General features: G+C 32.1%; 1 protein-coding gene across 1 annotated transcript; it reads right to left on the bottom strand.

Annotated features, from left to right (window-relative positions):
• Nucleotides 1-813: 813 nt before the first annotated feature.
• Nucleotides 814-17,071, bottom strand: LOC132760666 (U-reduvitoxin-Pr11a-like). The gene is made up of 3 exons (XM_060752696.1): nucleotides 16,910-17,071; nucleotides 1,486-1,617; nucleotides 814-994 (listed from the first exon to the last, which is right to left on the bottom strand). Exons 1-3 carry the CDS (start codon nucleotides 16,953-16,955, stop codon nucleotides 852-854), a joined length of 321 nt encoding a protein of 106 aa, XP_060608679.1. The 5' UTR covers nucleotides 16,956-17,071; the 3' UTR covers nucleotides 814-851.
• Between the last annotated feature and the right edge of the window lie 633 nt (nucleotides 17,072-17,704).

Here is a 17,704-nt window from a genome sequence, read left to right as displayed (position 1 = left end):
TATAATTCTAAAGGTATTCTTGCTGTAATGCTTCCCGCTAAAACATTATAACATCGGCAAAAATCGTAGCAAATCGGTTACTTCCGGAACTTTAATTTTTCAAAATCTTGGGCATTAGATTATTTACAATCAATCATCCTTTATCGCTTTGTACTAAATTTAGGTTATGAACCAATACCGAAGATTGTGAATAATAACGTTCCGGAAATGACCGATTTATCACGATATTGGAATTTTTTGGCGGGAAGCATTACAGAAAGATTACCTGAAATTATTGCCAATAAGCTGATAAAAAAGAAAAGAAAATATCTGTTTTAAAGATTTCTTAGGATAATGAACCCTTAAAGCATTTCGTATCTCAGAAATCAATATTTTTTTAATTCTTTACAAAGGTCAAATATATGTTTAATGATACTTTTATAATAGATTTAGAGCTTAAACAATAGAAGAAAGTATCATTGAACATGCAATAATATCTCGTTAAGGTAGCAAAATTTAAACAAAGTAATTATTCAAATTGTCAAAAAGGACTAATTTTAAGATAGTTCATGTATATGGCCAATGAGTATCCTTTTGAATACCAAAAAATAAAATGTTTTTGAGAACAAATATATGATAGCATTTCTGAAGCTTTATGAATCTTAAAATTATGTACGATCTAGAAATATTGGGGCTGTATTTAAATAATCTATAACATGTCCGCTGAAATGTCCTTTCATATTTAGTGAGTCATTGCTCTGATTTAATGGCTAAAAATCAGAAATAGTTTGCCATATTGCATCCATGGATGTGAAAATAAGACCAAAGAAAGTGAACGCTTTCATGTTATCTTTATTTTTGGTTTATTTATTTTACAGAGGGACATCTGTAGAAGGTAGACAAAACATCTCGGTACAAACGACCATACCTCTTCGACAGGAGCACGTGTTACACCCATCCAGTGCCTTGAACGAATCATTTTCATTGTATGTGGCGTTTCCGTATGTACACGTTACTTAAACAACAAGCAAAACAATATTATATTCATACTAATATTTGACAACAGACAAAAAATATGACATTTTCTTTCCATAAACAGATTCTAACAAAAAGAATATCATTTTAACTCGTCTGTTTCGAAGAAAACGTCGAGTTATTATGATCGTTGCGGTATTGCCGTCGTCGTCGTGGAACAAACTTTTATGTACCTTTTGTAGGCTAAATCTTAGTGTAAATGGCACAGTTTATGACATACTGTTTTATGGATTATGATTAACAGGTAGGCAAAATCTTAGTGTACATGCTACGGATTATGATTTACCTTTTGGAAGACAAAATCTTAGTGTAAATGCTACGGATTATGATTTACCTTTTGGTAGAAAAAGTCTTAGTGTACATGCTACGGATTATGATTTGCAAAATCTAAGTGTACGTACATGCTACGGATTATGAAATACCTTATGGTAGGCAAAATCTTAGTGTAAATGCTACGGATTATGAAATTACCTTTTGGTAGACAAAATCTTAGTGTACATGCTACGGCCCCGTTAGTGCAGAAACAGTTGTTACATCCATCACTGGAGGGAAAATGATCACCACTTTTGCGAATTATCCCATCATAATCGCAGTCCAGTAGAGCTGCAAAGAGATAGATTTTTTTTTCATCCATACAAGTAGTATAGGGGCCGGTTTGGCCCCAAGACTGCGCATGCGCGGCGACTATTTTGTTTTCTATAATTAGTAACTCATTTGCATAGAAGAAATGACCTTACTACACATGCACGGCGGCCATTTTGTTTTCTATAATTAGTAACTCATTTGCATAGAAGAAATGACCTCACTACACATGCGTGGCGGCCGTGTTGAATAACAGACGCGGGTTAAATAACAGACGCGGCGGCGGCCATTTTGGATTCTTTTTTAAGAATTACATCATTACGTTATAAATAGAAATAATATCTCCCGGAAGTATACGGAGCTGACTCGTATACACGATCTTAGGGCTTGAATCGCGGACATTGAAGGTCAGGTCCTCGGCCCTAGACGGAGAGATAATCACCATTTTATAACTACAGATAATCTTTGTATGAATACGTGCTTAACTACACATATTAATTAATAAAATCATTGTTCGAATCAAGTAGAATTTCTTTAAAAAATGCAAACGGCTTGATTACATTTTTAATTAGTAATAAAAACTGACTAAATATTAATATATTATTTTTAATGTGTTCTTCTATAAACATTCCAAATAAAAGAAAATACATTAGTAATAAGATATAATTGAAAACCGACTGACTAATTGACTCTCTATGATACTATAAATAAGACAATTAATTTATTACTTTAAATTTGTTTCTTTATAAAATTCTTAACATATAACAAAATATATGAAATTTATTTTCAATTTAATTCGATATTATGACTCTGTCAAATAATGTTTCTATATTAAATAATAATAAGGACATTTACTGTAAAATAATTTAATAAATATCTGCGTAAAAACTGACTAAATATTAATATATTATTTTTAATGTGTTTTTCTATAAACATTCCAAATAAAAGAAAATACATTAGTAATAAGATATAATTGAAAACCGACTGACTACTTGACTCTCTATAATACTATAAATAAGACAATTAATTTATTACTTTAAATTTGTTTCTTTATAAAAATTTTAACATATAACAAAATATATGGAATTTATTTTCAATTTAATTAGATATTATGACTCTGTCAAATAATGTTTCCATATAAAATAATAATAAGGACATTTACTGTAAAATAATTTAATAAATATCTGCGTAAAATACATACATACTATGTTGACTCCTCGGCGGTCCGAATCCAAATGACTCAAATCATCAGTGTATTATTTCTAAATGCTCTGATCACGAGTGTAAAGTCGCCACAATGTATGGCGTGTGTTTATTTAGGGACGGAAACACTAACAATGGCCTATTGAAATGTTAAAGTTAATCCCTTTAAAGTAGCCACTTGGTCTGGCATATGTTTATTTAGGGACGGATATGCGGACAATGCTCCATTCAACTGTCAAAGTTTATCCGTCTAAAGTAAAAGCGGGTAATTAATTATTTATTGAAGTGTCAGTTTACCACTGGGGCATAATTTTAAACTCATTTTGGAAAAGAAACGTTTTAAAACTGATCATCACGAATGTGCCAAATTATATATAAAAAAACAAACTATTATAACCGAACAAAAATACAACAGAAAAAGCGTTTTTCGTCTTTTGTGCAACATTTTACGATAAACATTTTGATTTGTTTCGCATCAAATGATAGACCTGACAAAATGCTTCAAAATAAACCCTAAGTTCTCGATTCGATTTTTAGCCGTTTTCGAGTTATGGCCAATTAGCGATTTTTAAACCATTTTTTTTAAAATTAATAAAACCCTTAAATTTATATGCCGTTTGAAAAATCTCTGCCAGTAGATACAGAAAATGTATTATTATATGGATCTATCTTTTACTATTTCTGAGATAGGAGAGTTTGAATATGGCAGACAAAATCACTCATGCGGAAAAACGCGTATAACTTTTTCGTTTATGAACGAAACATTGTCGTGTTTGGTATCAAATTGAAGGTCTTGACGAGTACATTTTAGTCACGCGATCAAATCGGATGTCAAGTCACTCATGCGTGAAATCCATTTTTTCTCCTCAACCAACAGACCGATCTTATCAATACCTGTATCCAACGAAAGGTATTACTCACTAGATTCAGAAAATGTATACTTTTGTATTGCTGACTCGGATAGGAACCGAGAAATGAAGTAAAATCACTCCAGCGTAAAATGTGGATTTACACCTTTATTAGTCAAAATAACCCGGTCATGTTTGGTATTGTACGAAATGTTTTAAGGCGCTCTTTATGAATACTGACTAAAAATCACTAGTGCATAAACGCTCTATTTCTATTAAACACTCTTCATTGAAAATACTGTACTTGAAATATAAACTCAACTTACTGCGTTAATGATGTTAACTCCAAAACGTCCAATCACCAAATGACTGAAGTCACCACTGCGATACATAATACGCATGCGCTGATCTAAATTTAGAAATGACATTGTCCAATCTAAAAGCAGTTTCTCTTTTCTTACGGACTGAATGTAACCAATCAGACAGAAGGATTATTTGACAAATGATTTTGGTCACGTGACTATTAATAACATAAATAGATGGAAAACGGCTTGCCAAAAGTAGCAGCCAATCAGGTTTTAATACGTATGTATAAAAAAGAATATGTTTTTCTGCATATATTTCATAAACATTTATGACTGGAAACAGGATCTGCTTCTATTTATCTCTTGCTCCTCAACCGCCACCACCGCCGCCGCCGCCGCCTATCTCCTATCTCAAAAATAGTAAAAGATAGATCCATATAATAATACATTTTCTGTATCTACTGGCAGAGATTTTTCAAACGGCATATAAATTTAAGGGTTTTATTAACTTTAAAAAAATGGTTTAAAAATCGCTAATTGGCCATAACTCGAGAACGGCTAAAAATCGAATCGAGAACTTAGGGTTTATTTTGGAGCATTTTGTCAGGTCTATCATTTGATGCGAAACAAATCAAAATGTTTATCGTAAAATGTTGCACAAAAGACAATCTCATTAAAATCATATCCTAACTGTCGCTTCACTACCCTACGCTCGTAGTAACGGAGCAAAAACGATGATCTGATTTTAATGAGATTGCACAAAAGACGAAAAACGCTTTTTCTGTTGTATTTTTGTTCGGTTATAATAGTTTGTTTTTTTATATATAATTTTGCACATTCGTGATGATCAGTTTTAAAACGTTTCTTTTCCAAAATGAGTTTAAAATTATGCCCCAGTGGTAAACTGACACTTCAATAAATAATTAATTACCCGCTTTTACTTTAGACGGATAAACTTTGACAAGTTGAATGGAGCATTGTCCGCATATCCGTCCCTAAATAAACATATGCCAGACCAAGTGGCTACTTTAAAGGATTAACTTTAAACATTTCAATAGGCCATTGTTAGTGTTTCCGTCCCTAAAATAAACACACGCCATACATTGTGGCGACTTTACACTCGTGATCAGAGCATTTAGAAATAATACACTGATGATTTGAGTCATTTGGATTCGGACCGCCGAGGAGTCAACATAGTATGTATGTATTTTACGCAGATATCTATTAAATTATTTTACAGAACAGAACAGAACAGAACAGAACAGAAATTTTATTTGAATCTAACTTGAACATTTACAGTTCATCGTTACATACAACAAATTTTACATGCACATAGTAATAATGTAAATATCATATTTAGTAACATGCAAAACAACTTACATATTTCATCAGATCATAACAAAGAATTTAATTCATTTGTTCTTAATTTAAAAGCATTTCTGCAAACAGAGCCAATTTGTTTAAGACCTTTACATTTGTAGAATTCAAACAATTGTGTGAGTTTGAGCATACTCGGGTGTCTATGATAATACCTAGGAAATATACTGATTTCTAAGTAAAGCATAGCATTGGACATATTAAAAATAAAAATGGTATTCGTCTTCTATATCATTACATTGGCACAGTGTACATTTTCTATCGTTTCTATCTTATTTCTATGTCTACCAGTTTCAATATGTAGGTCATGTGAAGATAAACGTATTTTAGCTAAAATATTTCTTAAAACTACGACATTTCATTTTATTTATATATTCGGACCTTTCAAAATCTGGCTTTAATTTCTTTAAATAAAAAAAAGATGACTTTGAACAAATATCTTGTCTCCAATTATTTATATACATGTCAATAATTCTAGTACGAAAAAAAGGAACAAACATATTAATATTTACCGAAAGAAGGATACATCCATACTTCGTGAAAACCAGTGTTTTGTAGTAAATCTCGGACTTTAGATGCCCAGTTCACAAAGTTACAATTTTCAGCTTCATATCTTAAAGTGTTCATTTGCTTGATAAAATACAGTTATAATCCTTTTCAACATACAACTTTAGGAAATATTTAACAATTCTAACTTGTCTAACTACATATAATGGATATCTACCCAATTCACCATATAATGGCAGAATTAGCAGTAGACATTTTAACATTGAGTATCATTTCATGATTTTCTATGTATTCGTTCAATATTTTCCGCTTTTTTCAAAACCCCCATACTTCACAAGAATAATTCAATATAGATGCAAAATATGATCGAATAAATTTAACATAATATTTTACAGGAACTTCAATGCATTTTGTAATACTAAATAATGAGCCCATAGCTTTAAGAGCTTTATCAGCTAATGTTTTTGTTGCTGTCTTAAAAGATCCACCACTAGATAACACAATACCTAAGTAATTAAAACTTGAAACAAATTCCAATTCTTCCCCGTCGTAATAAATATGTTCATTTACAATTGGCCATTCCACCTTTTTAAATACAAGAACCTGCTTCGTTTATTACATTTACTTTTAATTGCCATTTACTACAATAGTCTTTTAAATTATGTAATGAAGTTTGAAGCCCATGCGCCGTCTCTGAGAAAATGACTGCATCGTCGGCAAAAAGTAGTAGATATATATAGAAAGTTGCTCTAATGTCAAACAAGAACTATCATCTTTTTGTAAAAACAACTCAATATCATTTACGAAAAATGAGAAAAGTATCGGAGAAATTATCTCCCTTGCAATAATCCAACATCACATTTGAAAAAATCAGACAAGGAATCCATATGACGTACACATAATTTAACATCTTCATACAGAGACCTGATTACACAAAATAAGCGTCCGTTTACACCATATTTTAAATCAATTTTTACCCATAAGGCATTTCTGTAAATAGAATCAAAGCATTTCATAAGATCAACAAAACAGCAATATTATTTCTTTTTTTTGTTTTAATTGTCGTTCTATAAAAAGCATGAAGGAGAAATATAGCGTCTACTGTGCTATAGTTACATTTTAAAACCAAATTGTGCATCAGTGAGTATATCATTAATATCAGCCACTTTTTTAAACGCTCATTAATAACAACAGTAAATAATTTTGCAAAACAGCTGATTAATGTTATACCTCTATAATTAGTAGGTTCACTAGAATCACCTTTTTTAAAAACAGGTATAACAACTCCCTGTGACCATGATTTGGGAAAACAACCCGTATCTAAAATATAATTGAACAATATTTCTAAAGGTTTGTCTAAAAATATCTATACCTTCTTTAAAATACTCGTACATAATGTGGTCAAAAGAGCTAGCTTTATTTGTTCCTAGTTTTTTTGATAGCTTTTCTTATTTCATCAGTCGTAAAAGGTACATCAAGCTCCTCAAAAGTAGAGTTAAAATTTGCATTTTCATCAAAAATATGTAAAAAATTTTCAATTTCGTCATCTTCCGCAACAGAAAATTCAGATGCTAAGTTCTTAAAATGATTATAAAAAATCATCCAAATCTATGTTTTCATCAGACACGGTTGAATTTACTTTGACGAAAAACATTCCTCCAAAATTCTTTTGGCTTTTTGTCTCTCAATTCATTCTTTTTGCAGCTTGTTTTCTGTCAAAGTTCCGTTTTACTTTTCTACAATGATATTTATAATCCTTCTTTTTTAAAATATAATAATTCTTATTTTCTACAGATTTGTTAGCATTAAATTCTAATACAGCATTTTTATATACAGTATACTTTTGTTTACAGCTTTCATCGAACCATTTATTCGTTTTATATCGTTGAAACATGCGTTAACAGTTGCCTTACAACAAGTTTCAAAATACGCATTACCTCTTTCAGATAAATATGTTGTAAAAAATATTAACCATTTCATCTGGATTCTGGTTATTTTGCTTGGATTCATTTAAGTTTTGGCAAAGCATTTCTATGTCTCGCGAAATATCGTTTACAAATTCCGTCCTATATTCTGGATTCCATTTATAAATCGTGCGTTTACGCGGATTCGTTACGACTGGCACGGTTCCTTACTTTCACCGAAATGAATATCGGGGCGTGATTTGAGGTGGGCGGTCAAATCATGAACACGAAACTCTGAAATATTTTCAAAAATTGCATGCTTTTGTTAACAAAAATAATCCACTACACTATTCCCGTTATAACGTATAAAAAGCAGGTTTCCCGAGATTCGCGTCGCTATCCAACCGTCCGTTACAATGCGTATATCGGTAGATTTACAAAGATCAAGTAATTGCTCCCCAAACCGGTTTGTACCACGATCAGTCGTCGTCCGCGGAATAAATGTATCCATAGCCAAATAATCATGATCATATAACAATATATCATAATTTATACAGTCAGATTTTTGAACCAATTCTCGAGTTTGTATCTCCGCACACATAATACCATTCCTTTATTTTCCGTAGCAATTTATATCATTCTCTAATTTTCTAAATATATCAGTATCATATAGATTATGAACAGGTGAACTTTCCTGGGGCAACATATATGGAACATAGATAGATATCTTCTGTACCTGGAAAAAATATTTATCCAGTTTCAACCACATAATACAATCAATGTCATTTCTGACTAGTTTAACACCTTTTATGATCGACCTTTTTACATACGCTAAAATGCCCCCACTGCTCCGTCTGGCTCGTTTATTCTGAAAATTTTCTATAAGAGTGAAAAAGTTTATACCCATTTAGTTCTATTTTCGATGTTTTATTAGTCCAGGTTTCACTTAAAATATGATGTCATAATTACCAATAAAGTTTGTAAAGTCAGTGTTATTTTTCTTTAATTGAGAAAGTCCTTCAATATTCCACGCTAACACACCGTATCTCTGCTCTGTGACGATCCTAGCCGGAACCGGAAGTCGCCCCTTCCCTGTACAAAATGTCCGTCAATGTACAGCTTGTCTGCTGCGAGATACGCTTCCTTCCCGGCCCTTCCGTGCGTCGAGCATGACCGGAACTAGTTTTCGTCGGCGTTCCATGACTTCTACCGGAAATTGCTGACTGATGCCAAAAAGGCCTACTTAATTTTCTAGCGTCCAATCGCACCTTTTCTCTATCAGGGAAATATGCAAACTTTGCTACAATAGGCCTAGTGCCCGTCGGCTTATACTTTCCTATTCTGTGTGCACGGTGGAGTTTGACGTCTGTAGTTGCATTTTCATGACCTAACTTTTCCTCGATAAAATATCAAAACCTTCTGCACACAATCAGAGTCCTTCTCAACCTTTCTCTTCTCAATGCTAAAAAAGAGCAAATTATCGCGGCATGCTCCTCCCCTTCAGGTCAATAATTCTGCCTTCATATCCTGCTCCCTTTTTACACTGTTCATTTTCTAACTTTTTGAATTTTGACATTAAAGAATCGAGCTCTTTTTGTTTTTTACTTATATCATTAATGCAGCTCGCATCATGGTTACGGCTTATCTCAATGTCCGACATTTTTGTCTCTAGACGTTAACTTTTTGATCCAGACAGTTTAGACGAACATTAATACCGTTAACGGTAGATTGTATAGAGTCTAATTGGGCAAGTTTTAATTCTATACGGTCAAGACGTTGGATAAGCAAAGAAAATTGATCACTGCTCACACTTGTTCCCGAGGAGGTCGGTGTTTGTGGCTGTGGAATGTACTGCGTCCCAGTTTGTGACCCAAATTAACAGGTGAATACTGAAACATAGGTTGCCCTGTTTGTTGGTTTTGATTAACAAGTTTGGACTTGCCTGTTGTAATCCACTATACCCATTATATCCATTTATATTTGACTGATATTGTCCGTTTTGTTGCAATATCTGCTGGCTTTGTGCGATTGGGGGAACATTATGCGCCATAGCTAACCTTTTGTCTTTGTTATTGTTCTGTGGTGAACTTTTACTTTTCTTTCTCTTTCTTCCCATTTAGCTCTAAAAGTCAAACCTCATATCACTCATATACTTTAAGCATATATAAAACCTCTTAATCCGCATATTTTCACACAGTTTATGTAAATTTATCACTTATATATCCTCAATTTTTCGAATTTTTCTTTGTTACAAAATTTTGAACGTCCATTACTATTGCGCATGCGTACAATAAAATGTCCTTATTATTATTTTATATAGAAACATTATTTGACAGAGTCATAATATCGAATTAAATTGAAAATAAATTCCATATATTTTGTTATATGTTAAAATTTTTATAAAGAAACAAATTTAAAGTAATAAATTAATTGTCTTATTTATAGTATTATAGAGAGTCAAGTAGTCAGTCGGTTTTCAATTATATCTTATTACTAATGTATTTTCTTTTATTTGGAATGTTTATAGAAAAACACATTAAAAATAATATATTAATATTTAGTCAGTTTTTATTACTAATTAAAAATGTAATCAAGCCGTTTGCATTTTTTAAAGAAATTCTACTTGATTCGAACAATGATTTTATTAATTAATATGTGTAGTTAAGCACGTATTCATACAAAGATTATCTGTAGTTATAAAATGGTGATTATCTCTCCGTCTAGGGCCGAGGACCTGACCTTCAATGTCCGCGATTCAAGCCCTAAGATCGTGTATACGAGTCAGCTCCGTATACTTCCGGGAGATATTATTTCTATTTATAACGTAATGATGTAATTCTTAAAAAAGAATCCAAAATGGCCGCCGCCGCGTCTGTTATTCAACACGGCCGCCACGCATGTGTAGTGAGGTCATTTCTTCTATGCAAATGAGTTACTAATTATAGAAAACAAAATGGCCGCCGTGCATGTGTAGTAAGGTCATTTCTTCTATGCAAATGAGTTACTAATTATAGAAAACAAAATAGTCGCCGCGCATGCGCAGTCTTGGGGCCAAACCGGCCCCTATACTGCTCATACATGCTATATTGTTCATCAATATAAGTCTTAGCCTGCTAGCGGCAACTAATTCTATCCATGCGACCAAAGCAGACTATTATTAGGCAACTAATTTTATCCATGCGACCGAAGCAGACTATCATTAGGCAACTAATTCTATCAATGCGACCAAAGCAGACTATCATTAGGCAACTAATTCTATCAATGCGACCAAAGCAGACTATCGTTAGGCAACTAATTCTATCAATGCGACCAAAGCAGACTATTATTAAGCAACTAATTTTATCCATGCGGCCAAAGCAGACTATTATTAGACGGCATATCTGTGTCGACCGATCTTTCTCTGCACTGTTATGTTATTCAGCCAGTTGGTGATTTTGAAATTTTCCCTAAAAACATATAATGGTTATGTCAAGGTACAAAGATAAACAAATCTTTTTAAGATGTCTACCATGGTAAAGGTTAGTTATTTTTCTTTCAGTTACATGCAATAAATTATAGGTGACTTTGTTCTACATAGAATAGATAACAATTTATAAACCTTCACAGATGCAATAGGGGTCATAGGCAGAGCATTAGCGGTTCAAACTGATAAAATGATAGAATAAACTCCACTTTTCGCCAGATTAAATATACAGTTAATATAGAACATAAAATTTGTTTTTGATTCAGTTAGGCTTATAGCATATATTATGATATAAACAAAAATTAATTGTTATTTTTCTGTCATTTATTTCACCTGTCTTGTAACACGGCTTGAAAATCGTGACATTCAAAACTATGGAGGGTAATGTCCGCCATAATTATATGTATCTTGATGTAATGTTTAAATCTGAATGTTGCAAACCCATGTATGTTGATAACATTCTTATTCATTGATGTGAATATTTCAAACTGTGTGTTTACTCTGCTTCTTTGAACATTGCTTTTTATTTAACAGAATCAAAACGTTGCAAGTGCGAATAGATGACATTGCTTCATTGCACATTTCCATAATTTCAACAAAATCATTATTTCAACTGCATGTCTGCTATTACTAAAATGCACATTGCCTCTCACTTAACAGACTTTGTGTAAATTACTATATATAGCTACGTAATGAATCTATTGGTATGGCAACTTCCTACTGATATTTTCCTACTTCTTATCTTGAAAACAATAAAAAAAAAAACCCAACAAATTTTCGCAAAATTAGGATTTTTTTTTTTATACCGCAACCAATTGTTATTGAGAGTAGCATTTCAGACACAATGTTACTTATACAAATGGGACGAAAACGAATACAGTCAGTCATATTTTGATACCAGGTGGCGCTATGACGTGAATGACGTCTCCCTTGAAACGGTGTCACAGGTAAAACGTTATCACATGCTATTCGGAAAAAAGCCGGTATCCGTGATCCCTTTAGATACATAGTAATTAGTGAATTGACAACCTGGTATAGGTGTTATTGATAAATTATCGATTACATCTAGCTCATGTCTAGTATTGTTACAGATGTGTTATGTTATACATGTATATAAGAGTAAAAAAGGAATAATCATTATTATTTACAGTGTTTGACTGTGTGTGTGTATTTGAATTTATTTATTAATACTTGCTACCAGTTACCAATATTGGCGAGCCCTTTAGAAGAATATTAGTCATTTAAGATTTTGGAGATACATATACAAATAGGTACCCATAATTTCAGGAGCTTCTCCTTGTTTTTTAGCGAATATTTAAAGGTAAACTGTTTCAAATATTTATGCAATTATTAAATATATTTTAGTTTCAGGTCTTGCCCATAATACAATAACTTTTCATGAGCTAGATTTTAAATTGTATATTTTGTTGTCTGATAGAGTCATCAATTATGTTATAAAACTTTGTGCCATGCTATTAAATGTTTAAAAAAAGTTCCACCGTATGGTGCTTACATCTATGAAGGAATGATAACCAGTTAAAAGATTCAAATTGCTCCATAACGAAGATCTTTGTGGTTGCTGTAAAATGATTGTAGCCATTCATTTTTGTAATTTACAAACATTATTTATGTAGTTTGTGTTTCCTTTAACCCATATGATACAACAATATAATACAAATAATGCATGGGACCTAGATTTATTGTTTCATCCGAAAGACTGTTTAGAAATGTAAATTTGCCAACCCGTCGTATTCAGTGCTTTCAGCGCTTTGATCTATGTTGAAGTGTTAAATTTTTTTTTATTTTATGATAAGTTTCTAATGGAACTAAAAACATTCCATTTTGCTAAATAACCAGTTTATTTGTTTAAATGTCTTAAACAGGGGGATTGGTAAGCGTGCCTGCGATACCATAGCAACTCTTGAAAATTTCCGAATTGAGTCTCGGTGTTAGGAAATCGCTACACGAAAATTATCACACCATCTGATATACCTTAGAATTTTGGGTACCCTTCACTAAATTTCTTGGGTATCTTATAGTAACGGCAAAGTTATCCATAAAAATGTTACTTAAATCGAGTAATATTCTATTTGACGATACGTCACATGTGTTGGCCGCCTAAATAAAGGTGTTAAAATTTAATTGCAATACCTTTTTTGTTAGCTATTGTAGTAATAATGTATATAGGACTTTCAAAACAGATCTCATTCAGAGCGGGCGCTATGGTGCAGTGGTAACACTGTCTGCCTACCAATCAAGGGGTCGTGAGTTCGATCCCCCGCTACTCCACTAAAAACGAAATGACTACGGGACTGACAAAACAAGAACATAGAACTAATGAGACTTAACCTACAAACAGAGACTAATAGGTTAAAAACATACAGATACAGACTAAACGGATCAGGATAAATTAAAAAGACCTATCGGAAAAGAGAAAAAGAGACACAATGGAACAGACAGCAGAAGCCATACAAAAAGGGACGTCACCCGACAGATAACAACAACGGAGCATTCTGCAAGACAATGAATGGTACAGACGACAAGACACGAAACGGAACAAACAACGACCACTTAATGGATTAAAACACAAGGACTGCAACGATGTACAGGCAAGAGAAGACTGAAACGAAATAGGAAACGAAATGAGAACCGATTAAAGAAGAACTAACGGCATACGAAATAGCAACAACAACCTTAGTGACAACAGACGCATAAAAGAAAGGACACAAAATATAAGAATGACTGACAAAAGAGATATAACAGCAAGAGTCTAACGGAACAAACAAAATGTGACAACAGACACATAAAAAGAAAGGACACAAAATATAAGAATGACTGACAGAGATAAAACAGCAAGAGCCTAACGGAACATACAAAATGTGACAACAGACACATAAAAAGAAAGAACACAAAAGTATAAGAATGACTGACAAAACCTTAACGGAACATACAAAATGTGACAACAGACACATAAAAAGAAAGGACACAAAAATATAAGAATGACTTATAAAGGAGATATAACGGCAAGAGCCTAACGGAACATACAAAATGTGACAACAGACACATAAAAAAAGAACAAGAATGACTGATAAAAGAGATATAACGCCAAGAGCCTAACGGAACATACAAAATGTGACAACAGACACATAAAAAGAAAGAACACAAAAATATAAGAATGACTGACAAAACCTTAACGGAACATGCAAAATGTGACAACAGACACATAAAAAGAAAGGACACAAAAAATATAAGAATGACTTATAAAGGAGATATAACGGCAAGAGCCTAACGGAACATACAAAATGTGACAACAGACACATAAAAAAAGAACAAGAATGACTGATAAAAGAGATATAACGGCAAGAGCCTAACGGAACATACAAAATGTGACAACAGACACATAAAAAGAAAGAACACAAAAATATAAGAATGACTGATAAAAGAGATATAACGGCAAGAGCCTAACGGAACATACAAAATGTGACAACAGACACATAAAAAGAAAGAACACAAAAATATAAGAATGACTGATGATTCCGCAAACTTAATCAGGAAACAAAACACGAACCGGAATATACAAAAGAGAATTAATGAATTAAGACACATCGATTGAGAAGACTAAATTAACTGAACAGCCAATAGAAAAAAAACTGAACAGGAAACGAGGACCGATAACAGAACAGACAACAACAAATACCTAAGTGACAACAACACACATAACAGAAAGGACAGGAAAATACTACTTGTCTGTTCAAGTGCTCGGGAGTCCTTATGACGGATAAAAGAGTACCAGCAAGAGACCTAACGGGACATTACACAAACTTAAAACTGAATCTGTTCGCAGACACCAAGAAACTTGAACAAGTAAATACTTGATAGTTGAAACATCATGAAACAAGACACGTTCCGGAACATACAAAAGATATGGATCAATACACACAATAGAAAAATAGAACAGAAAACAATGACCAATAACAAAAGAACTAACGGAATACGCACCAACATTTCAGAACAACAAAAAACGGAAAAGACAATAGAACAGCAAATATATCAACAGCCAGGCATAACAGATACAGTACATAGTTAAACAGTAAACGAACACAGCTACATACAAACTATCAAATTAAACGGAAAACCACATACATATACAGAAACATATACAGAACATAGTTAAATATTTAACGGAACAGCTAGCTTAAATAAAATTAATTTGAATTGTACGCATTGCATATGTGTTTTTACGTTAAGTGTATTTTTTTTATTTTCGGACACGAGAAATTTTAACGATAGACTTAAAAGTAAAAAAATATTAATAAAGCCATGATTGTTAAACATACAGAATCCCCGGAAAATGGCAACCTGTCATACATGCCAAAAGGTTTATCAATTATGTTAAGTATATCTTAAAATCTTTTCTAAAAATAAAAGTAAAAAAACATAATTATTATTAAATACACATAATGAACATAACTTCAGCTTATTTGATTTTTTCGTTTAGATCCGTGTTAGGTATTGTGATTTCCGCCTTTTATGTTAACTTTGATAATATATAGCTCTTAATATATTGTTGTGTTTTTGCCTTTTATAACGACAAGAAACACAATCATATTTTATTACTTTTCCCATTCATCTTATACGTTTCCGATTCCTCCACCTTATATTTTTAGAAGAGTATTCCTTTGGGATCCGTTGTTTTAGTAAGCATTGGAATTTAATCATCACAAAGAAAATTTTGCACACGACTTAAATCAAAAGCAATGATACATTTTCTGCATTAACATTCTTTATTACTAGTCCTTACAATGCCATACATACATTTGAAATTATGTATTCCTGTGCATGTAATCAATATACATAGAATGTATGAAGAAAAATGCAATCTACATACATTGGTTACTAATATTTAGATATAAACATGTTATCAAGATACATATACTTTTGGCGGATATTCCCGTGCATACAATATAGTTTGAAAAGAAAATATACATAAATAAATAAAAAATAATAGACAATAACATGAACACAAACAAGATAATGTTTAATTCCTGTCTGAAAAAAAGAAAGAAATAAAATTGATAAATAATTTTGTTTTTATTGTGCTTTACCAAAAATGTACGTGATGCTGATTGCATTACCCGTATATTCTAAACAAAGGGGAATAAATAAGTCAGGAATCAAAAACAAAGAAAGTGTGAATTGTCTCCCTTATATATTGACATACAATCGTATCAATTTATAGGCACTGTAAGGCAATAAAGAAATGTTTACAGATGATGAAAAGGCATCACCGAAATATTTATTTGTAACACCTTAAAAAAGGACACGAAAATCATTATTATCATTTAGTGTCCAGCTTTATTTGTCATCCAATGAAAACGCTGCATTTCTTAAAAATTGTGTGTGTTAATTTTCATAGAAGAACAAAAGTCGATACTGTATCGAATTCCGTTCATTTTTCTATTTTTCATAGTACTTCATAGAACCGCATAGTTACGTAAAGTCGGTCAACGTGCCTTATAAAGGAACGCGGAGAATTGACTTCTTTATGATACGAAAGCACATCTTACTTAGCTTTCAATCACTAATTAGGGGATAAATACGTTGAAAAGATTTTTGCAATTGTAACATTGTTAAGTTTTTTTAAAATCACATCGATTTTTACAGAATTTTGTTGCAAATGTATGAAGATAAGCTAAACTTACTTACCACTTACTGAATACAAAACACAGACAAGAGACAATAGTTTCAACATATTTGTTTAAAACTCGCTTCTTTATATATGTATAGTATAAATGTTTAATTTCTGACGTAGATATCTATTTCCCCTTATGTTCTATTTTCTTATCTCTTTAAAGTTTAACACGTACACTTACAAACTGTCGGTAACAGTGACTTTTTTAGGCTATATATAAACTATAAACGAAACTCAGCAATGATTCTTTTATTCAAATGAGGCAAAAAAATGATTGCAAAATAATGTTCACTATTTTGTTTAAATATTTTTGCGTGACAAAATGAAACGCACAGTTGGAAATTAATAAATCGTACCGCTTTTTATTTAAATAAACTGATTACAACGTTTAATGAATATAATTACAATATATAAGATAGTAACAAATTACACCATTAAAACGAGCGCGCACGAGACCAATCTGGTATCTTGTTATATCCTGCAAGGAAGACAACTCAGACAAAACTGTTGGTACAAGATTTTTCTGCGTTGTTTCACTTGACGCCATTGTTTAAGCACGAAATAGCCCCATTAAACAAAAACAACAACATCACCACTACTAAGATCACAAACATCTCTTTCACTGATTGAATTATTGTCTAATATTTATAATGTTTTCGTACTTTTAAGATAAATTAAATGAATCATTACAATTATTGTACTTCTGCTAAAGTGGTCATTATTCTTACAGTTACATTTATTTTGGGAAACAAAATGAAATAAGCATTTACAAAGTGCCAAAATAAGTCATTAAGTAAAAGCACTTTACT

Source organism: Ruditapes philippinarum, unplaced genomic scaffold (genome assembly GCF_026571515.1).
Source record: "Ruditapes philippinarum isolate M1 unplaced genomic scaffold, ASM2657151v2 ctg1481_1_1_1_1, whole genome shotgun sequence".
NCBI lineage: Eukaryota > Metazoa > Mollusca > Bivalvia > Venerida > Veneridae > Ruditapes > Ruditapes philippinarum.
This window is presented reverse-complemented; position numbering and strand designations above follow the sequence as displayed.

Excerpts from the sequence above, each read along its gene's own strand:
- LOC132760666 (XM_060752696.1), bottom strand. The coding sequence starts at position 16,955 with ATGTTGAAACTATTGTCTCTTGTCTGTGTTTTGTATTCAGTAAGTG. Across the intron at positions 1,618-16,909 it reads TGTTTTGTATTCAGTAAGTG|CTCTACTGGACTGCGATTAT; the intron begins GTAAGTAAGTTT and ends ATCTCTTTGCAG. Across the intron at positions 995-1,485 it reads AAGATTTTGTCTACCAAAAG|TAACGTGTACATACGGAAAC; the intron begins GTAATTTCATAA and ends TTGTTGTTTAAG.